The 24,824-nt window shown below is 36.8% G+C and overlaps 1 protein-coding gene across 1 annotated transcript; it reads left to right on the top strand.

Annotated features, from left to right (window-relative positions):
- On the top strand, window positions 1-24,621 carry LOC145999292 (uncharacterized). Its single transcript, XM_083136231.1, has 6 exons — window positions 1-715; window positions 18,077-18,138; window positions 19,089-19,227; window positions 19,447-19,488; window positions 20,807-20,854; window positions 21,818-24,621. Exons 1-6 carry the CDS (start codon window positions 1-3, stop codon window positions 24,619-24,621), a joined length of 3,810 nt encoding a protein of 1,269 aa, XP_082992357.1.
- Window positions 24,622-24,824: the final 203 nt, after the last annotated feature.

The following is a 24,824-nucleotide window of genomic DNA, read 5'->3' as shown; positions in this document are numbered from 1 at the left end:
ATGAATCTAACTCGTGCGATTCCATCGTACGTCACAATCAGTGGCGGACGATACTGGGTGACATATAGCGGGCAAGACCGTACTTGCAGTTACTGTGACCTTAGTGACCATTTTTACGTTACCTGTCCGTCCCGACGTCGTCAAATGGAGAAATCCGAAGATACGTCCTATGCCGGGCCGGCGCGTCCTGTCCCGAGGAATGTGCCGGCTGCTGAGAAAATGATGATCCCGACACCCACTATACTACCTGTGCAACTGAAACGCTCCGGAGACCAGGACAATGAGGGTAACGTACAAGCTTCACTACAGGATGTACCTAAAAATACCGTACCAGATTCCACTTTACCACCCATTGTAGAAAACAAGACAACGGCAGACGTTCCTATCCCCGTCAGTGTGGACCAAGTGAATGTCACCCAAGCAGCCCACGTAGCAGAGAAGAATGGGGAAGCAACAATGGACGTTACCCTCGAGGTGCCCAATAGTCCGATGCAGCAGGCAGATGACGATCATGCAGGTGAAGGTGGGAACTCCGAGACGGCGTCCCCCGCATCAGGCGCTCTGCCGAAAACAACGAAGGAACCAAAAAAGAAGAACAAACGCAGTCTCCCTAAGAACGATATGGCGTCGACACTGCGGCAAGATGGCCCTCATCGTTCGGTGTCTCCAGTGTCTCGGCGACTGCGTAGAACGATGAGTGCGACAAGAGAACAAAGTGAGAAATCTGGCGGCGGCTCTGATTGGTCGCTTGACGTCAATGTGTGATATATGTCTACCATATCCTAGTTATGAAGTGTGTTGTCCGCGTTATAATGTTATTAGGGTTATGTTTGTCGCATGTCGTAGTGAAATTGAAAAATGTAAATAGTTTAACGTCAGTAACTGCACATAACATTCCCACCGGGTACAATAGCACAGAATCCCACATGACGACCCCCATATATCATTTTGCAACAATAAACATTAACAAGATGAAATCTAGTGTCAAGCATCATGCATTCTTAGATTATATTAAGCAAAGTCACCTGGATGTAATTTTCCTGCAAGAAGTCGGGACCGATGATTTCTGTCTGGGCAGTGAATATACCGTGTATAACAATTTAACTCACAATTCTCTAGGAACCGCCATAGTTGTGAAAGAAGGCCTCCATATAACGGAAGTTTACCATCACCCGTCTGGTCGTATCACATGTATCCAAATAGGAAACATATGGTTTTGTAATGTTTATGCACCATCAGGTACGAACGCTAGAAATACTCGGAACATATTTTACGCTACAGACGTGGCGAAGGCATTAGGTGGCTCCCGTCAAAACATTGTGCTGGTGGGTGATTTTAATTGTACTCTTAGAAGACAGGACCAATATCCAGGATTCCATACATCACCTAGCTTGCAGGCGCTGGTTGAAGGGTTTAAACTGCACGATGTTTGGGTGGCTAAAGGTCCGAATATAGACGGCTACACATACATACGTGCCGGCACAGCGAGTCGGCTTGATCGTTTTTACGTGAGTGTACACATGATTAGCAAAATATATGCGATTAGAATTTTCCCCACGTGCTTTAGTGATCATTTAAGTGTCCAACTCGACATGAGTTTGGATGTACCTTCAGTTGGACGAGGGCGGGATTTTGGGCTTACTCCCTTTCAGGCAAATGAGGATGAGCCTTTGTGAACATACCCAAATATCAACCTCACGTTCCACGTAGTACACCCTGGCAGAGCCGGATTTTATCGGATTAAAAATTGTAGATACTCTAGTTTGGACTCCCAATTAAAAATTAACCAGTAGACATATATCAAAACTAATCACATCAAAATTTTGGTCATTCAATTCTGCGTTAATCCATGGTAACCAAATTTTTCGAATATTTTTTCTATTTTTTACTGTCGTGAGAACAAAAAAGTGCCGTCTTTTTTAGTTTTGCAATCGATCGCTTTATTTGAAATTCTATAACTAGAAAAAACGAGTTGTTCGATCGTGATGAAAATTTAGTACGGTGCAGGCATAAAGATTTTAAACGCAATTATTAATTTTCATGTTTTTAAAATTTGTCAAAAAAACATTATGAATTTTGCGGAACAAATTTCCTTAGTAATGGGTAGTCCTACAAATATAATATTGGTCTTTTTTTGTGTGGCTCTTGGCATCTGTTTTTACACATACATTTATTCAACGGAGTAAAGATGTATTGGAACTTGACAACACCGCATGCATTGACTCGCAGTGACAGTACGCAGTTTCATTTCAACTGCTCAACGGACATCGATGTGTGCGGTGTTACCACGTTCCACGTAAATCTCTACTCCTTTGAATAAAAATCTGTGTAAATTTAGTTTCTCAATGTGGATTAACAATGTCAATGGATTTTAAAAACAGATGACAAGAGCCACAAAAAAAAAAAAACAATATTATTTTTGTGGGACTACCCATTACTAAGGAAAATTTGTTCCGCAAAATTCATAATGTTTTTTTGACAAATTTTAAAAACATGAAAATTAATAATTGCGTTTAAAATCTTTATGCCTGCACCGTACTAAAATTTCATCACAATCGAACAACTCGTTTTCTTTATTTATAGAATTTCAAAGAAAGGGATCGTTTGCAAAAGTAAAAATAAAAAAACCTACTCTTTCTTTGTTCTCACGACAGTAAAAAATAGAAAGCACATTCGAAAAAAAATGGTTTAGCATAGATTAACGCAGAATTTAATAAGCAAAATTTTTGATGTAGGTCTACTGGTAAATTCTGAATTGGAGTCCAAACTCGACTATCTATAATTTTTAATCAGACAGTAGGGTCGAGAAACTCTGGCATTTGCTCGAGGCCCTGCTATTTGCACACGAAAAAAAAATATCATGTGCAAGATATTTATTTGGTACTAATTTAATATACCGGAGACACCTATCAATGATTTATTTCGCAATTTTTTATATTGCTAACGTACTATTCTGCATTGCGGAACATTTCTTTAGGTGAAATAATGAATTTCTAACGAAAATAATATTTTCTTTACATTAACGAGTACTTACTGTTGTTCCTTATTTCCCACAAACCATCCACGGGTAGCCCCAAAAACCATTGACGTTAGCCCAAAAATTCACGATAGCCCCACGAACCATCACGGGGACGAGGTATGCCTACTAGGTTAGGTTAGGCCTGTTAGGTTAGGTTCCATTAGCACTCCTTTCGTTCAATTTAGCATATACGGACAACATCGGTTTTTCTCGATGAAAGAAAATACACGGAATTCTTTTAATTTTAACCTTCCACGTCCTGCATTCCACTTTTTCTTCAAGATTTCATGTTGAATTACAAATTCCACGGCATCTTCCACACCCGGCAACAACTTCACGACGCATCCTCGACACGTCATCTTGTAAAAACAGCAATAGCGCGTATTGTGCTCTCGTGCAGAAAGCAAATGGCGGCAGCAGCAATAAGGCGTCGGAAAGAGATTTTCGTACAAAACCACATGCATTCGCATTAAAATGAATCAAAACTACATTCCCGAACATCAACAACGCTACAGAAAATGATTTGCGTAAGTACTTTCTCCTGTAAATTTGAAGAAATCCGTCTATGGTATAGTAAAGTGTTACCATTTATTTTCCTCATCGGCGAATATCATACTTTTTAGGTCGATTTTTTTTTTTTACATTTACTGTGCGTAAAGGTGCATGGTTAAAATATTTAAACGAGGGCAAAGAGAGTTCATTTCCCTTCATAGATTGATTGATTTGGTGTTTTAAGTCAACTTTATACACAGTAAGGCTAATCGGGACTGGACCTACAGTTTAAAGTGCTATCCGAACCACTATGTGCCTCCACCGAGTATCGAACCGGAGACCAATTGATTACAAGGTGACGACGCTACCGCTGCGCCTTCGGGGAGGCCCTCCCTTCGTAGATAAGGTTTAGCATAGTGCGGGAGCAAAACTGGCAAAAAGGGGGAGGCAACTGTGCTCCCCCTCCTTGCCTCCCTAATCGCCGCCACTGTCTTTCATAGTTCTGAAAAGAATGCTTCTTTAACTTTGCTTCAAGCAACGATTTGTACCAGTGGTTCTCATACTGATTAGAACGGTGATTATTAATAGTTGTTTAAAATGTGTATAATTATCATTCATTTTGGTAAAAACCCTAATAGTGGTGGTAGGCCTCCAAGCGATAATATTGAAATAAAGAGGGATATATTTTTTTATAGGCTGGAGCTTTAATATAAATAGTTGTGTGGTACGCGTACCCCCAGGGTACATGAACGACTTGAAGTGGGGTACGCGATCAGCTCGGAAGAGAAATGTCGAGAATACCCACACGACAACATTTTTGCTGCAGGTGTGTAGAGCAGACTTCATAGCATTAACACTCAACAGGAAAATAAGGCTGTTTTTGTCACTAACACTCTTATCTTTATTCATATGTTTTGAAATAAAATACTCGTTCGAAATCTATAACAGACTAAATTTAGAGCCGAATCTCCGCTTGAAAGTTTCAAGTGCACCAGGGGTGCGCATCCCTCCCTCAAGGCCAATGGCGCAATCCCCCCAAATCATGTGGTAATCCACATGATGTATTTAATTACGATTGCGTGTCTACTGAAAGTAAAGTTCTTTTAAGCTTTATTGAACACGTTACTTGATCTGCCCGTTATCCTTAAACAGAGGTTTCCATTCCCCAGCTGGACCGTGAATATATTATGGATGAATATTTAATAATTAATTTTATTTTAATACAATAGCCTGTTAAACTGTCCATATTTTTTAATGGTTCAAATTTTTGAAATAACGGAAAGCTAGCAATCTCAAGTGTCACAATAATATATAAACATGTATTTAAACAGTGTTTGTGGTTGAAGAACAAGATTTTAATAACCAACAATTTGGGTATTTAACACAAAGTCTTACACAACTTAAGATCGAAAATTACAGAACCCTAGCTAGAAATTCCTAAATCCGGGACGAGAATATAATAAGGTGCCTCCTTCAAAGAACTCACCCACTCTGCTTGAGGTAATTAATTTTTTTAGTAATCCATAGCAATAATTACATGGATTTCATCTTCAGTGCAAATTTCACTTGTTAAAGCAAAATTACCCTGCAACTTTAAGTTAGAAAAGCGAATTTAACACTACTTATTTTCCTGTGCAAGGCGTTAGCGTTACTATGAAGTACACAGTTAGTACAACTATTGCAGCATAGCCTACAGGGAATCAATAATACAATAATATTGCTAATAGAACCATATCATCAAAATGACTCACCTGCTTTAAATTAAGCAGTATACCGACACTAAACATTATATTTTAAGAAATTATATTATTAATAAATATCGAGAATATTGTTTATGTCTTGTAATGCAGCTACAGTATAATTCTTCACAATCGTCTCATGAAAATGCCAGATACGATGATGACTCTAGAGCCAAAACAGGATTATGTCATATATTACAAAAACCTCCAGTTCCTGATGCATCATGGTGTTCAAGGGACCAAAGTTGGAAAAGTTTTGAGGTTCAGGCACTCAAGATGGTTGAAACCATATATTGATACAAACACAGAGCTTCGAACATCTGCAATAAGCCAATTTGATAAGACCTTGTTTAAATTGATGGTCAATTCTGTGTATGGAAAAACCATAGAAAATGTCAGAAAACATACTGATGTTAAAATAATTACTGACCCCAGCCTGAGCAAAAAATTGATTGCAAAGCCTAATTTCAATTACAGAAGAATTTATGATGAAAATATGGCACTCTTCAACATGAAAAAAACAAAGATTAAGTTTGATAAGCCTATTTATGTAGGGGCTGTGATATTGGAATTGGCCAAATTACACATGTTAAAATTGTATTATGATGTGTTGAAGCCTTTTTATAAGGATCGTGTAAAATTGATGTACATGGACACAGATAGTTTTGTTCTTGATATTCAAACAGAAGATGTTTATCAAGATATGTCACAGCCTGCATTGCTTGAATATTTTGATACCAGTGAACATACACAGATTCAACCCCACAACAAAAAGGTACCTGGCAAGTTAAAAGATGAGACACTTGGTGATGTTATTGTGGCATTTGCTGGGTTAAGGGCCAAGATGTACAGCTTTGAAACATGTAGTGGTGCTGTTGCCAAAAAGGCCAAGGGCATTGGCAGAGTAACTGTTGACAAAAAGCTTGAATTTAAAGATTATGAAGATTGTCTCAAATCCCAAAGTTTAATCAGAACATCAGAATGCAGAATTCAGAGTGTGGATCACTTGTTGACTACAAATGTTGTAAGAAAAGTGGCTCTGGACCCACATGATGATAAGAGATGAATTTTGTCATGTGGCATACATACTTTACCATGGGGTTATTGTGATTTGAAAAATGGCAATCAATGCCCAATTACAGAGCATGATTTGAAATAAATAAACATGCCTATGAACTTATTTGGGTTCAAAAAACAGGCTATTATGGACCTGCCAACACCACAACCCTCTTCTGATATAATATCTAAACTAAGTGCTTTGTTAATTATTCATCTGAACAGCATACTTACAGATGTTGATGATGAAACAGGTAAAACATTGTACATATTTAACAATAATTTAAATCATTACCAATTACCTGTAGGTGGTCAATTACAATTTATTACAACCCCCGAGGGTAATGTCAAGATTTCAATAGGGAGAAATATTTATAGAATTAAGCACTCAAACATGATTTCTGGCACTGTTTATACTGTTTCTGCTGGTGACTGCTTATATATTGAGGTCCCGGGATCCTATGACAAGCATATACCTTTTTTTATAGAATTAAGAATTAGATATTCAATAATAAATAACCACTAAAACAAAATGCCTAATGATATATTTGGCAATACAAGGCATGAAGATCACAGTGATGAGATTCTGATGCTTGATGTTAGAGTCAAGAAATTAAGAAGTGATTTACAAGCTTTACAAACCACACTCAATGCCAGTCTTCAACTAGAAATTACAAATTTACAATCACAATGCATGGACCCTCTTCTTAAAATTGACTCAGAACTTAAATTATTGCTTCAGAAATATACTGACTTGGCCACATTAGATAATTTTCAAAGTTTAGAAGAGGCTGTAGCAGCTCTTCAAGCCAAATTTAAGACCCAGGCCACCAACTCTGAGCAATTGAAACAGCAATTAGAAGAGCAGATAAATAATATCCAGACACAACTCCAAACAATTGTCAAAAGCATAAAATCACAAGAAGATTTTGATCTAGTGATTTCCACTCTAAAGGAACAGATTCAATCACTGGAGATACCTAATCTGGACCCTCTGAACAATGCCATAGCCGAGGTTAAAGAAAAAATTGAGACACTTGAAAATTTTATGAACAACTTGCCATCTTCTGATGCTTTGAGTGCAATAACTCGGAGTGTTGCCAACATTAAGCTGAAACTTGAAACATATGAAGATTTTGGAAAAATTCAAAGTACCATAACCCATCTTGAGAGTACAATAGCAGCAGTGTAAAGTGATTTGACAAATGTACAAGAATCTCTAGAATCCCGCTTGCCTGGTATTGTAGACACCCTTGTCAGTGTCCAGCAACAGATCACAAAACTTGAAAACCTCAGTACTGAATCTGAGCTATCTCATTTTCATCACTTGATCGATGATATCCAAACAAAGCTTGAAATTTTACAACAATCAACACCCACTCAGGCAGACATAACCCTGCTCCAAGATGCTATGCGTGGTGTGGTTGATGCTTCTGAATTAAATGATGTGTAATTGGCACTTGAATCTTTGCAGAATACTGTATCAAATCTGCCTACATCACAGGAACTTAAAAATATAAAGAGAGCAGTGAATCGCATATTGAAATCAGAAGATACCAAGAATATCCAGACAGAGATCAAACAACTTACTCAGACAGTGGCCACTCTACCAACCAATCAACATATTAATGAACTGCATGCCCTGTTTGAGGATATCAGAAGACAAGTCCATGATCTTACTGCTCAAAATTCAAAATTGGCAGTTGTTGAAAATTTACAGCAAATTGTAGCTAATATCAAGCAACAGCTAGGGACCATGGAATCCAATCAAGCAAATGCTTTGTCTGTTTTTGCCACCCAGCTACAAGAGATTGTGCAACAATACAAGAAACTTGTTGTGGACATAAAGATCAAGCCAGGCCATGATGATGTTGTTAGGACTATCAATGAGCACCTTGAATCTGTAACAAGTAGATTGCTTACAGCAGAAAAAGAAATAACTGGCATAATCGAGAATCCTAAGCATACAGTAATTCTTGAATTGTACAGTATCCCCAACAAAGAATATGATTCACCATTTACACCAGGTGGCAAAATATATATGCTGTCCCCTGCACAATTTTATTACCAGTTTTTTGTTGGGGGCACACTGAGACCAATCAAGATCAGATATTGGCTACAACCACAGGCACACCACTACCCTACCTTATCAATAACAAATGCTGATAACAAAGCAAAAATCACCAGTGTAGAGTTAGAGGATTTTACAGATCCCAATACATTAGAAACATCTTATGCTGAAGATGATGGCTCTCTGGAATTTTATATACAAATAGGAGACAAACTGTATTTAGAAAATCCTGTAGTATCAGCTGCTGAACACCCTATAGTTGCAATATTCTTGTTTACATATTATGTCTAGACAAATTATTGTTGATGAATTACACAAACCAGCCAGACATAATTATAAGAGACTGCCAGTAGTTACAAAAGGCATAGATCATTTATGGCAGTGCGACTTGATTGAGATGGCAAGTGGACAGTTGAAAAACTTAGACAAGATCAACAAGGGCTACAAGTATCTACTCACTGTCATAGATACATTTTCAAAATTTCCCCGGGCTGTGCCACTCAAATCCAAGACTGTAGCATGTGTTACAGAAGCCTTCAGGACAATCATCAATCAGAGTGGAAGATCACCGCGCTATTTGCAAACAGATAATTGCAAAGAATTCTATAAATCTGTGTTCCAACAATTATTAAAAGCCAGTCAATACAACATTACTCGAGTTACAGTGATCTCAAGGCCTCAATTGTAGAGAGATTCAACAGAACCCTAAAAAATCATATGTATAAACAATTCACACTTCAAGGTAATTATAAATGGTTTACAATCCTACCAGAACTTCTACATAAATATAACAACTCGGTCCATTCCACAATCAACATGAAACCCTCTGACGTCACTTCATCTGATGAGCAAAAATTGATCAGAACTGTTTATTATCCTAGATACCAGCCAACAACAAGAAATGCCAAATACAAGGTGGGTGATCAAGTAAGAATCAGCAAATATAAGCACTTATTCAAAAGAGGCTTTACAAGAAACTGGAGCACTGAATTATTTACAGTGGTTCAAGTTAAACCTGGGACCCTTAACACATATATAAAAAAAGATCACCGAGGAGAAATTCTCAAAGGCAGGTTTTATGAAGAAGAACTCAGCAAAACTAAACAGCCTGACACATATCTCATAGAAAAAATCATCCGCAGAAAAGGCAACAAGTTACTTGTCAAATGGCTAGGACTCCCAGAACACAGCTGAATCGATGCAAACAAAATAATAATATGAGCACCTGGGATGTTATAAAGAGGCTGCCAGAACCTGAACAGCAGATTAAGAGAAATGGCAAGTTGCTGCCTGATAATATTAGATGTCTTATTGTTGGACCATCGGCTTGTGGTAAAACTACACTAATGATTGATAATTTTTTATTGGCACCCAACTGGTTAAATTGGGAAAACAGGCACTTGTATGTGTTCTCTAAGAGCTTGGAACAATTAAAATATCAGCAGCTGATGAAGCTATATGATGGACTGGATATAGCCACTTTTGAACTAGATGTTAAGCCACTTCATGAATGTCTCGATAATTCTGTTGTTGTGTTTGATGACATTATACTGGATAATCAAAACAAGGTTAGAAATTTCTTTACACAGGGCCGACACAAAAACATTGATTGATTCTACCTGGCACAGACTTTTTCTAAAATACCGAAGCAGCTGATCCGAGACAACAGCAATTTTATATGTGTGTTTCATCAAGACCATACCAACCTCAAAAACATACATGATGAATATGTAGGTGGTGGCTTGAGCTACAATGATTTTTCTAAGTTTTGCAGTAGGTGCTGGAACCAGGACAGTTATTGGTTTGTCACAATTGATATGACAAGGAAACCCAATAGTGGTAAATACAGAAATAAAATCAACAATTTTCTAGACATTGAAACATATATAAATAAACATGAAAAGGCCAATTATTGATGATCTTAAATTAAGAGATTATCTTGTAAAAAGATTTAAGGGATGGAAATCAGAGAACCGAGGAATCTATGAACAACACAAGCAAACAGAACAGCTCTATTATTGATGCTATTAGTGAATTAGGTAAAAATATCAAAACTGTTACAGAGCAAAATCAAAATTTGATCACAGAGCTTGTACCTGTAGCTGCTAGGAACATATTAGATTATCCAATCACCCCACTTTCTAGTATTCATACACCTAGTCCTGTTGCTCCTCGAAGAATTGAAGCTACTCAGGATCCTATTGAATTGGGTCTTCTTGCTCAAAAATATTTAAGCACACCTAAAGACAACAAAGATGAGGTTTTTGGCTTATATGCTGACACAGAGCGTGATGGTAGCATCATACATAGAATTGGCAATTTCAGAGTAACATTTATGGGAGATGATCTGATTGTATATTCAGAATCTCATCTTGGAGAAAGAGGTGGTTTTGTTAAATATCCTGGCACACCTGGATTGTGGGAACTGATGACTAGGAAAAGACCTGGCAGCTATACAGATCAAGATTATGAGCATTACAAAGAAATATTAATAAAATCAGATGCTCTATACCAGAACAATGATCCCACACAAAAAAGAGTCAAGTCTAGCAGTGGAGCAAAATACAACAACTTAATCAAGCCCATATGGTCTCAGGTCAAGACTGGTAGTGGAATCAAACATTACAACACCCTGCCTAAAGAATTTGTGTGGGTTGATGATGTCAGGAAACTTGTAGATAGGTTGCTGGTCATAGCTGGGGAGGAAAATGCTGGCAACCACAATTTTTACAATGAAAAGGTTGGAATTATGGACATGATAAGCACCAAATTGTCTAATTTTATAGTGAATGACACTAAGGGCATTGGATATCTTATAAAAATTATTAATACTCTACCACCTAAATTTTGGAATATTTCTGAGGGTCGGGGGTTGGTTAATGACATCATAAACAAGCTGCCATTTGAACTACATATACCAGGCTATCAGTATTGTGGTCAAGGCACAAAACTAGACCATAGATTAAACAGAGGTGATCCTGGTGTTAATCCCCTAGATGCTGCTTGTAGAGACCATGACATAGCATACAACACACATTCTGATCTTGACAAGAGACATGTTGCAGACAAGAAATTAGAAGAGGCTGCATTTGGTAGATTTGTAAGCAAAGATGCCTCTTTAAGTGAAAGAATAGCAGCATTGGGGACCACCATAGCTATGAACACCAAACAAAAACTGGGGTGGGGGTTGTGAATATGTATATAATAAACCTAGGATGAAGGCCAAGGGTGTTATGTATCAGATACCTTATGCAGGTCTTAAATCTCTTAAAACTATTGATAGTCTTTTAACCAAAAAGCAGCGCAAGAAAAAAAATTCTTGTCTTGCCAAGGGCCATGGTATGAAATTGTTGCTTAGCACCCCCCAATTAAAAAAATTACAGCAATCTAGAAAAAAATCACATGTGGGTGGATTTATATTTACTATCCCGGCCATCTTAGCAGCTTTGGGGGCTGTTGGGAGCTTGGCTGGGGGATCAGCTACCATAGCAAAAACAGTAATAGATGCCAAGAAGAATAGGGCAGAATTAGATGAAATGAAGCGCCATAACCTGGCCATGGAGAAACAAGGCAAAGGTGTTAAGAGAGCCATGAATAAGTTTAAAAAAAACAAGAGCCGCTTACAAACCAAGATATTGAAGCTTTAATCAAGCCACTGGGCATCAAAAATTTTAGAGGTGTGTACATGTCTGATTCTTTACCAGAACAACCACTCAATATGACGAGACTAGGCTGGAGAGACTTTCCCGCACCTATAGTGTCCTCATAGACACTCACTACCAAGATCCAATCACATTAAATCCCAACTCAAATATTTCACGACACCGTATTTCAGACACCCCCGTCACGTAGCAAACGGATACGCAGCATTGTGATTGTCCTTGCGAACCAATCCGCAACAGCCTTGATTAAAAAAAAAAATCACTGCCAAACGTTTAGGTATTTTTGTTACTCGATTTTCCCTATGTTTCTTGTGACCCTAATTCCAAATATTCAGAGTATCCCAGAAACTCAAACGTAAGCCAGTTATAGTATCAGTTTCATGCTAATTGAATGGTCACCATGAACCCCTGATAAGGTATGCAATCAGGATTATCCAATTTAAATCCCAACTTAAAAACAAACCTTGCACATGTGACCCAATCAACAGAACCCAGTTGTATTACAGTCGAAAGAGATTTGCATAACCTCGTATATTGTTGCTTAGAAATGTGAGTATCGTGAACCTTACGTTATCGACTTCTCACATACCCTGTTTCTACAATGCATTTATACAGGTGGATAATTTAAAATCTCTGCATGACCACTGTATATTCGGAACTCTTCCCTGCTGAAAGTAAAGTTCAACATTATCATACATGAGTATATAGTATCAAGTAATTTTGGAAAAAGAGACACAGATAAATTCCTGATTTCCAGTGTTCAAATTACATGCCTGTTTATTTAAGATAAACCAAAAGAAAACTTACAAGAATAACGTTCATTTCTCACTATGAAAATATATTTATGTATATTCTGTTAGCTTATCATTATATCTGACTCGACAAGCTACAGTGCTTAACTGGCTCAAATTTACTCTTTACAATCGCCAGTTTTAACAAAACACATGTGACTTTGATGTCAATTATTTAACTGTTGACGTGTTTGCATATTTGAATAAACATAATTGTTTAATAACACGCTCAACAGGCGAAACAATCTGTCCGATACATAGAATAATGGACCCATGCGATTATAACTCTTTTGGGCGGCGTGCACTATCCACATTTGAAAAATTGCACCCACTCTTGAATGTATTTCTTTAACCGGTATGACGTCACTTAACAGACAATAAAAGAAAGAAACAATCTTTCAGTATCAAGCCACTTATTCGAAAATAACCATGGCGGTTCAGTACATATAGCATCAGCCGACTATAAGACTGCCAATTATTTAGCAAATGGCGTCGTTAGCCATAATCCTAAAACCATGAGGTCTTGTGCACATGCATAACGACAATAGCTTTCATCACGGAGCACAAAAATGCTAGCATTTACGAACATGTCACTACGGTAGATCTACCTTATACGTGCTTAAACACAAGCTTAGATACCGGTATACGAAAAGTCACTTCAAAGAATGTCGTTCTACGTACGAGCTCCTGAAGCGAGGAAGAAAAGACATGCTGTCGTTCCGTTCATTTTTCAAGCATATCATTATTACCTGACGTTGAATTCCCGATAATTTTACCAACAACTGCTCTTCGATGTCTTGTGATCCTTTATTAGCATAGTACGGAAGCGTACATCTGTGCTAATTGCAAAGATTCTTCATTTTATTCCTCACGATAAAATCGTTCGTGCACAATCCTTATGCATTTTCCCTCGAGTTCCATCATCCCACACATTCCTCCATCTCGATTGTTTCCCTTCCGGTCCTGCTCCCCTGTTCCTTTGACCAACCATTCGGCACTTCCGACGAATTGACCACTCGCAAACACACAATAAGAAAAACTGAAACATTTAACAATGAATGGTGTGTTAAGGAACTACTACTATGTATACTTCTCTTTTTCTTGCTTTGAACTGATGCCAAGCAACAATTAATAAATGAAACGTAAATAACCCACTGACGTTTTACCAGATTAAACGAATGTGTTTTATGAACACGTCCATGACCGAGATTTAGGCAGAAATATCCCAACTGCAAATACGTACTAACAAATTTGGATATTGTCGCTGTTCACTAATTACCATATGTAACAACTATTGTTTCGCAACGACAATGCTAAAAACAGATAACAATGTTTCTTTTCTGTTAAAAAGGTAAGTTTTACTACCAATACGGCCTTTCAAAATAAATATGAGGTTCTTTGCTCACAAGATCATGTGAAGGACATCTCGTGAGAAATTGTCGAACTCGATAATGAATTACTAGCTACGTTCGTGAAATCTCTTCAATTCGAAATATTTTCCTTGCTGGACGAGATAAAAGTTAACTCAATTTAATATTCAAGCAATACAAATGTTGATGAATATATTTCTTATGACAACTAATGTCATATCAACAAAGAGTGTGGCATAGTTAATTTGGATAAGTACAAAAATCATGGCACTCACTGGATCTGTTATCTTAAATATTTAAACAATGAGGCATTTGTGTTTGATTCATTTGGAGGTATTCCACCTGAAAATTTAGTAAAATATCTAAAATCAACTAATCTATATTACAATAATGCCCGTGTTCAAAATTTCAAAGATATTAATTGTGGACATCTGTGTTTATCTGTTCTTAGATATATGTCTCAAATAAATAAACCATCAATTGAAGATTTTCAAAAAGCCTTGTGGTATTTAAAACATCATGGGGGTATTCCATCTCACCAGCCAAAATTCAATATTGAAACTTAGATTACATGATGATATAGTGTATCCCAAAACAATAGCTCTCAGAGCATTTTATGGCATGTACTTGATCCCTAATATTACACACCACAACAATACAATTGCAGTTGGGGATCAAAAAATTGTCATCACTCCAGGGCAATATAATCTATCTACTCTAAATGCTCAGTTACCCAGAGGTATAGTTTTAACTCAAAATTCTGTCACTCACAGAGTAGAGATTGTATCTGCTACAGAAACAGTGGATCTGGGTACTATAGGAGAGCTGTTAGGCTTTGAGAACAACACAAAACTTGAACCGGCCATTAAACACACTGCTAATAATATACCTAAATTCTTAGCCATAGAGACTCTGAATATTCACTGTAATGTGGCCGAGGGTATGATCACCAAATCAAATGGCATAGCACTCACAAACAAACTGGCATCATTGCAACATTCAAACCTAACTCTGAATTTATGGAGCCCATCATCTACACTCCATCACCAACATTATATTTTCCTGTGTGCCATAATAGAATACATTACATTGAGTTGATGGTCACTAATGAAAAAGAAGAATTAGTTGATTTTGCTGGAGCCACAACAACTGCAATCATAGAGATTAATATTTAAATAAAAATACATACAAAAAAATGGAAAATATTGAGAGTTATGAGCTACAATCATTCCCTCCAAACAGGAGGGAGGACCTTTGCAAATTTAAATCAACCCAACACAGAGATTGAGGTTGATCTTGATGTAGGGGATGGCTTTATACACCCTCACAGAGCAGATCTATACATCAAATTTGATATTGTAAAGCTCGATGGTACAGATTATCCGGCAAATTCAAATATAAGATTGGTGGACAATTTTGTGCCTAATCTGTTCTCTGAAATTGAGATCAGAAAACATGGTGTTGTTATAAACAGAGTGGATTACCCCGGCATTACCTCTACAGCTTTGGCCACATTAAATTATCCAAGACCGAGGCTTCTTACTACAAAATAGGTGGATTTGAGGCTGGTGATAAAATAATATCTAAGAGTCACACAGTGCTGTTCCCCATGCGCCTGTTGCCAGGATTCGTCTCAGATTACAAAGATATTATGTGGAAGGGTGGTTTAAGAATCACATTTAGAAGAGCTGCAAATTATAATAATGCTTTGATGAGGTACAGTACATTAAACTCTACAGGGGAAGCTCTGACTAATACCCTACCTGATGAGGGCAAATGCATTATTCAGACTATGGAGCTAAGAATTCCAGTTTTTGAATATGAAGCCAGTTATGCTCTTAAATACAAAGCTGATATCCTAAAAAATCCACAGATTCCTTTACAATTTTATATATATCAATGTGTACAGAAGCCTGCCACTGGTACCTATTATGAGTTTGATGCTACATATTCATTCTCCAGTATACAATATGACATGCCAGATTTTGTGGTGGCACTGTTTCAAACTGGAAGAAACAATAATCAGGAAAAAAATTCAAGTAAATTTGATAGCTGCAACATCAAGAACATATATCTTAAAAATGGCAGAAATGAGGTGTTCCCTAGAGAAAATTATAATTTAGACATGTCCAAGGATGATTTCCTTAAATTATATGAAGCATTTACAGCATACAAAAGGGTCACTACTGGCAATACTGACATGTATTACACACCAGATGAATTTAAAGCACAGAGACCCATGTTTGTCATCAACACTTGAAAAAGGAAACAAGTTGTGGTTAATGACAGGACAAACATTAAAATTATCTGCGAATTCCACGATACACTCCCTGATGACACCATATGTAGTGTTATTCTCATAGGTGAAAAATCATATGTTTATGATGTAAGAAATGAGAGAGTCACAGAGCAATTCTAGAAGGCTTCTGCATATTGCACATGTTGAGCCTGGTGCCCAATTGAACTTAAACCGGAAGTAAATATGTGTGGGTGTGGGTGGGTGTAGGTGTGTATGTGGGTGGGTGTGGGTGGCTTTTTGGCTTAGTTTTAAGTGTAGCCAAAAACAATATCAAGAGGGGCATATTTTTAACAAGCTTATGGACAACAATCTCACAGATGTGGCTTTTGTAAGTGTAGGCAAATCAATCTGAGGGGGGTCATACTTTCACGGGAAATTCCCGAGGGCATTTTTACAAAAATCTTGGATTAGACAGGGTGCCACACTTGAGCAATAAGCTCATATGCTCATCTTGAGCTAGGTTTAAGTGTAGCCAAATCTGCCTGAGGGGGGCTCATACTTTCTCGTCCCAGTATTATAGCCAATTACACTACTACCCGGCCCCCGTGGCGGAATGGTTAGCACATCGCGCTACGACGCCAGATGTCGCGGGTGCGAATCCTGGCCTAGGTATGGATATTTGTGAGCGTCCATTCATCAATTTTATCATACCATCACTCCTCCTGAGGCGCAACTACGATTTTTTGTCTAGGAGGGAGCAAGTACCAGGATGAACGTACCAATAATAATATTAATAGTAACAATTGTTATTATTATTATTATTGTTATTATTATAACATTATTATTATTAGTAGTAGTAGTAATAATAGTAGTAGTAGTAGCAGCAGTGATATCAAAGACGATATTATTCTTGTAAATTTTGTAAAAGAGGGGTAGAAGTCTGTGCCAAAGCATTTGTGTTCGAACAAAAGATTTGAATTATTTGTTCAACACGTTCAATTTCACATTAATAATGGAAAACAAGCACACAAACTATTTTTGAAACACAGAAAATGCTTGATAAATGCATTTGGAATATATATATATATATATATATATATATATATATATATATATATATATATTTATCCGACAACCAATGTGACTACCGTCAATTTGAAAATTCCATTTAAAGTGACGACCGGGTGTTTAGGACGACCGTATACGGTTGCCATGAAGGCAACCCTGCTTATCGTTTTCCTGATACTCGAGAGAGTGTAATGAACTGTCGTTGGAAATACGTCATTGATGCCACAATGATAGTAGAATGTCAAAATTGTGAAATTTTGAAGTAATAGTACAATAAACTGTCATCGAAAATTCGACCATGTTGCCACATTGGTAGCAGAATGTCTGGATTGTATATTTTTTTAGTTCACGGTTCCTCCGCTTGGAGCGCGACAGTCGGTCGCTGTATATGTTGATTTTATACACTTTGTTCATAGTTTCATTAAAGTGGCAACCGAAAACGAAGTTGGTAGCATTGGATAAACCACGTGAGCGTTCGTATACATTTCTTTCAGACTACCGAGCACACGGTCCACCAACGCGAAGAAGCAGGAGTGATATTTAATGTGAATGCTTTGTCTTGCTTGCAGCGTTCCGACATGCGCTAGCTGCAAAAGGAAAACGAAGAAGTACAAACTCAAATAAAACTATGGTAAGTTGAAGTTTCAGTAACTTTATTTAAATAGCATACTATTGCACGTACGTAAGTAACTAGAATATTCTCAATTCAGACAAAATATGAGGTTATCAAGCTAAAATCGGTGTTACTTTGTGTGTATGTGTGTGGGGAGGAGGGGGAGGCCGAAATTATTAGCGTAAGATTGTGGAGATTTTAATTTAAATCTACTGCAGTGAGATCGGACTTTTGTATGTTCCACGTTTAAAATTAAATCAAATCAATGATTTCATGCGCAGATTGCAAACATCGTTTTTTTTTTTGTTTTTTTTTTTTTGTTTAAAAACCCGGAAACGAACAAATACATCAGAAAGCCAAGGTACATGTTCTGTTCCTACAAATCTGTCACTCATTGTTTGATAAGCCTTTGTTCTCATATTTTTAGGGCTGCTTTTTCTTGTCCTATTTTGTCAGCGGCTGGAAAGCTTTATTTCTGCATAAAAAATAAGAAATAGAAGAGCCGTCCATTAGTAGCCTGAATGCTCATGAAATTAATTTATTTCATGATCTGTGTACGAAGTAATCTCTAAGACCAGAGTTTGAGATACATAGTATTAGGATGGCGAAGCACTGTAAAAATAGAAGTGGCAATGATTTACATTAAATTTGTCATAAATGTTTTTAATTCAATTTTTTATTATCTTGTAACATGTTATATTTGCGATATGAATCTCTCCCATGCCGTTACAATATATTTCCAATCAATGTAAATGAGTTTTTGTACCATTTCAAAACTTTTGACTAATCGCGACGATGAGAATGAGTGACGGAGTGATGACATTTATGAAGGGACATTCACAGAGAACACTCATGCCCAGGCCAGAATTCGAACCAGGGATCCCTAATAAATTATTGAATAGCGTGTTACAGTAGAAGCATGCACACCTTTAACAACATACCATTAAAAACTTTACTATTATTTCCAGGCGTCGAGAGCGAAAAAGATCTTACAAATGGTTCGGAAGAGTAGAGGTGGTGGAAAAGACACCCTAACTGGATGGAAACCAAAATATGAAAGCACAAAAGGACTGTCAGAAGAGGAAAGAAGCTGCGTTTTGCAAAATTGTAAGTTTCTTTGTTTCTGTAGGTTTTGTTTATACGATTGTTTACATGGACGTAACTTGGGGCCTAATTTTAAAGGGGCAGAATCTTACTTTAAGCTTAACTTTGGGGGCCAGAATCGAAAAAAAATGCCATCCCATAAATATAGAGTTCACGATTATTTGCTAAATAACTGACATTTGTGAAATCACAATAAGGACTCTGTATTACTTTGCTATCCAGGTCCAAGAAGGCTAAAGAAGTTAATTTTTACCAAGTCTGAAAATTTTGGATTTGCATAATATTTTGATTACATGCTACTATATGATATGCACTTTTGAGGATCACATTGCTATAATTGTTAGCACATTGCCTGTCAGGCTGAAACTTAAACTAAGCTGCTCCTATGTGCGAAATGGTCCTGAGATTTGGATTCTGTGTTAAACTGTAGGTTCAGTCCAAAATTACTTCTGTATGGCAGACTAAAATTTAAGTGATCAGACTAATTCATTTTCTTGTATATATGAAACCCAAACTACTCACGAAAATATGCTGTTGATGTTGAATTGCATTCTTGCCTAGTGAACAGGCGCTTGAATGTGTGTACATACAAAAAACGTTATGATGTAGTTCAAAACATGAACATTTATTTATTTATTTTTTTAAAAAAAACAGCTCTCTTTCTGTATACTTGCATTTGGTATTTCATGAAGTAATCAATGCAGACAAATCAGATGGTTGTTCCTAGAAATTGTAATTCATTGCGAGTTCTTGTGTGTTTTGAAAAAAAGAACACCAGTACTAATCTTCATGGCACTCTCAGAAGTTTCATTACTGCTGCCATTACTATTATTTTCAAATGAAAACCTTGAGAAAAGGAGAGTGAGGAACCGAAAACAACATTTTGTGGATAATATTCGAATGTTGCTATGAAAAAATATTATAATGTCCTCTTTAAAAAAAAAATCCAGATAAGATGATATGTACTACCTCAAACAAATTGTTATGTATTATTCGATTGCTACTTTAACTACACTTGTACAAGCCAACTGGGAGGGAGGGAGGGAGGGATGGTATTGAGTCTTTAGGTCTTCATAATGGTACAATGTCTCAGTACGTAATATAATGCAATTCAATAGTTATTGCCAACACTGTACTTACGTAGTAGTGTCAAAATATATTTATTAAGATACACATTTGAATAAAAAATAAAATGAATTATGTGGTTTCGAAATACTGTACGTCCACAGTTCTGGATATTGCAACAAAACTATTTCTGACTCCAAAACTTTATATTATAAATTGACACAATATCAGTTAAATTATTTGTACCATTTCATTAATTCTGAGGAATTTCTAATGTTCGACAATATTAATATTCTAAATTGTGAGAACCACTGAGCAATGTTTCTCTCTTGCATTAGCAATACTTTTTGTAATGCATTTTGCTTGGTTGTTAATGCTCCACCCGACCATCATCTTGCAAACATTGTGAGTTGTAGGTTATATGCATTTGCTCTCAAACATACATATAATAATGGCAATAGAAGTATTCAAGCATGTGTACAATTTCTCTGGAGTTAAAAAAAATACAAGATTTTACCATCAGATATTTTAAGCACAGATGAACTCCCCCCCAATCAGCTATTATGTATGTCCACCAATTATTCATTTAAGGGAAGCTATTGTGCTTCAGCCCTGCCTGAAATGCACTGGACTTAAAATTATTATTATTTATGGCAATTTGTACATCACAAACTGAAATTTAGATTTCTTTCCTCAATGCATAGCAAAATGTGAATAGTTCATTCACATCGTTAATTAATGTATATGACAAAGTGATTGCAATCTGATTGCCTTTGAAAAACAAACAGTGAATATAAACATGTACAAAACATGAGATATGAATTATATGTTTTTATTCATAAACAAAATAACAAAGGGTCTGTTCCGAAAGTCACACGAGTTTAACACATTAAATGAGTTATGGTAACTGGCTGTCACATAAGTGTTTCCGTGAGTTTCATTATGCTGTTCCAAAAGTCTCATTCCGTGTGTTTCATGCAAGAATGAGATTCACCAAACGCATGGATCAGGAGGCTCGTTTGTTCGGTGAGAATAGTTGCTGCTTCCAGACAACGTACATGCTGTTGGATTCAAATTGCACTAGTTCGGAAAATGTATTATAATTTTAACAGATAGCGATATGAAGCAACATGCACAAAATGAGTATGACTATAATAGTTCTTAGAATGTGAGTAAAGTGAGTAACAGTGCCCACAGTAGAGTTTATTTTTGCAATAAGGATATTCTTTCCGCTAGACGCCATGTGGACACTTTTTCTAAACAAAACGCTGCACCTGCGCTTTTGCCTAGAGTGTCCCATAAGTCTGTAAAATAACAGGTTTCAACAGATTCACAAGCCCAGTTATTTTCATTGGATGCATTTGTTTCGTTAAGACTTTCGGAATGCACCCAAAATAGTGCCTATTAATAAATCTGCTTAAATTTCATGAATACAGTTTTATGATAACTGTAATGGTCATTCACTGTAGTTCACTTAAAGATATTTAAGATAGTATTTACTATTTTTTTCTCATGTATTTATTTTTAGTTTACCAAATGCTGGATGTGAGCAAAAGTGAAACAAGGTCCTGTGAAAATAAACCTCATACGGTTTCCGAACCCATGTCATGGAGTGTAAATAGTAACGTAACATGTTCAGAGACAATATGCCAAGTTTTAGAAGATGCTGGAGGTTATGGACTATTATTACACAGTGATCCAAAAGTGAAAATTGAAGAAGTTGTTCCACCTTCACCTTCCTCGACAGTGTACAGTGGTGACGAATGCAAGCAATATTTGCTTCATGATCCATTCACAGATTCCCATTCCATGCAAAGCAATTTCCTCATGTGTGTGAAAGGACTTAATTTGAGTGATAACATGATGACAGTGCAGCAATATGATTTGAGCGATGTGTGTAACACAGCAGATTCATGCATAAATAATGTTGCAGGGGATCATTTCACAAATTTTCAACCACAGAGTTTAGGTTGTTTGAAAACTCAAACTGATGATGATTTTGAATCTTCATCTTGTTCAACTGTTCATGATAGTGTAAAAGATCCAGACTACGTGCCTCAGAGTAGCACAGACTCAGAGAACCCAACTTTGGACAAAAATCTTCATGGACTACAAGACGAAGTATCACCATGTTCACTTCCATCACCTCAGACAGGCAGTGAGGACAACAACATCCATGAAAATTCTATCACTCCAGTTCATGAAAGTTCAGGTTCAATTGAAATGCATAATACCTTTGTAGAAAAGAAAACCCGAAAGAGAGAGAGAGATTTTTGCTTCTTTTGCGAAACATTAGTCACACAATTTGCCAGACACATTGCAAGAAATCACAAATGTGAAATTGAAGTTCAAAGAATTTTGTCAAAACCATTAAAAAGTAAAGAACGGAAACATCTAATCACAGTTTTAAGAAAAAAAGGCAACTACCTTAACTGCAACCTAGGAAATATCAAACCAGTAAGGAAATCCGTACTGAATGATTCTCCAAGTAATGTATTACCATGTTCTTACTGTCTTGGGTTTTATTCTCGAAAACAGCTATGGAAACATCGAAAACACTGCCTACAGAAACCTGACAATGCAAAAAAGACATCTGCACAACTGGATGCACAAGATTACCTCATTAAGGGTACACATGTTGACCTACAGCTGAAAGAAAGTGTTTTCCCAAGAATGCGGGCAGACAGTGTTTCACTTGCTGCTAAAAAGGATGCATTAATATGCTCTTTTGGTGCACGTTTCCTCAAAATACACCGGCAAAGACATCAAATAAATGTAACGTCAAGGAAAATAAGAGAGCTGGGTAAACTTTTAATAGAAATCAAGAATAGAAATCCCACAATAGAAAGCTTATTGCAGGCTCTAAAACCAAAACATTTTGATCTAATAGTTGAAGCTGTGAAATCTGTAGCAGGATATGACAGAGATGAAGACAGATATAAAGCCCCTACTTATGCTATGAATATAAGTACTTCCTTAAAAGAATGTTGTGAGATAGCGATTTCTCACATTTACAAACGACAAAACAAATTCGATCAACACACGCGAAGTGAAGTCGAGGCTGACCTTCGAACAATGATTTTGCTCATAAAATCAAACTGGAAATATGAAGTGTCGCACCAGGCTGCAAACAACCTGCGCACAAGAGAAATGAATACAATTACAACAATTCCTTTGGCGAGTGATCTGAAAAAATTTAGAGACTTTCTAATAGATCAAGGGAGAACTGCATTTTCCCACTTGGAAATGAACAACGATGATGAGACTGCTTACAAAGACTTGCTTGAAACTGTGTATTGCAGAGTCATGCTGCTATGTCGAAAAAGACCTGGGGAACTTGCTAGGCTTACAGTTGACCTTTATCAAAATACTGGAAACAGTCAGGGGTATGAAGAATTTTCAGATGCTGTGAAACAAACCGAAAAGATATTGATTAAGAAGTTTAAGCGAGTTGTGATAGAAGGTAAACGGAAAACGACGCCAGTCTTGTTCAGCTTGGACGTTCAGCAACATATTGACCTTCTGATCAAGTTAAGGAGCAAATTCGTTAGAGAAGATAATCCTTATCTCTTTTGCAATACCAAATCAACCAATCCGTTTGCTGGATACAAGGTATTAACCAATCATGCCAAACGAGCAGGACTCCAAAATCCTGATGCTATAACTACACGAAGATTAAGGAAACACCTTGCAACAATCAGCCAGTTGCTAGCGATGTCAGAACAAGACATTGAACAGTTGTCTACATTTATGGGACATACAGGTGGCATTCACCGGAGTGAATACAGACTACCTGATCATATCTTTCAAACAGCCAAAATTAGTAAGTTACTTCTGATGATGGAAAGTGGTGCAGCTTCTAAGTTTAGAGGTAAAAGTCTAGATGAAATAGATGTCAACATTGAAGAAAATTTGTTAGCATCGGAAGAAACCAACTTGAGTGAGAATGAGATTGCTAGTTCAGGAGATGAAAATGAAGACAATCATGAACAAGTAGCCACAGAAATGGATGAGAATGTTAGGACACTAAAAACTTATGAAAAATCTGAGGGAACTTTGATTTCAGTCAAACGGAAGGAAAGAGCTCCAGGATATGTAGAAGGCACAAAGCGAGAGGTTGTACCTTGGACCGATGAACAAAAGAAGGTGGTTTTGAAGTTTTTCAAAAACCATATTTGCAAAAAGAAGCCACCAAGGAAACTCGAATGTGAGATGTTGATTGAAGCAAATCCTGAAATACTGAACAATAAAAATTGGCTTAAAATAAAAGTGTTTGTACAGAACTGTTACACTAAAAAGTTATCCAAGAAACTTCAAACACTTATAAAGTAAACTACAATACCAGCAAAATAATCATGTACAGTGCACACAGCCTCTCTCACTTCGATTAACAAATTACTCAATTATCACTTATCTAAAGATGTAAGACTTCATTGATATTAGCCAAAGTTTAAAATATGGGAAGGCACGTTGGTTTAAAAGGTCAACATTGAAGTTATTAGATGGCAGATTGCCTTAGCAGAGTGCCCTGTCAC

The sequence above is a fragment of the Lepisma saccharinum genome, chromosome 15 (assembly GCF_977018435.1).
Source record: "Lepisma saccharinum chromosome 15, izLepSacc3.1, whole genome shotgun sequence".
NCBI lineage: Eukaryota > Metazoa > Arthropoda > Insecta > Zygentoma > Lepismatidae > Lepisma > Lepisma saccharinum.
This window is presented reverse-complemented; position numbering and strand designations above follow the sequence as displayed.

Excerpts from the sequence above, each read along its gene's own strand:
- LOC145999292 (XM_083136231.1), top strand. The coding sequence starts at position 1 with ATGAATCTAACTCGTGCGATTCCATCGTACGTCACAATCAGTGGCGGA. Across the intron at positions 716-18,076 it reads GAGTGCGACAAGAGAACAAA|CGTTCCGACATGCGCTAGCT; the intron begins GTGAGAAATCTG and ends TCTTGCTTGCAG. Across the intron at positions 20,855-21,817 it reads CCCCCCCAATCAGCTATTAT|TTTACCAAATGCTGGATGTG; the intron begins GTATGTCCACCA and ends ATTTATTTTTAG.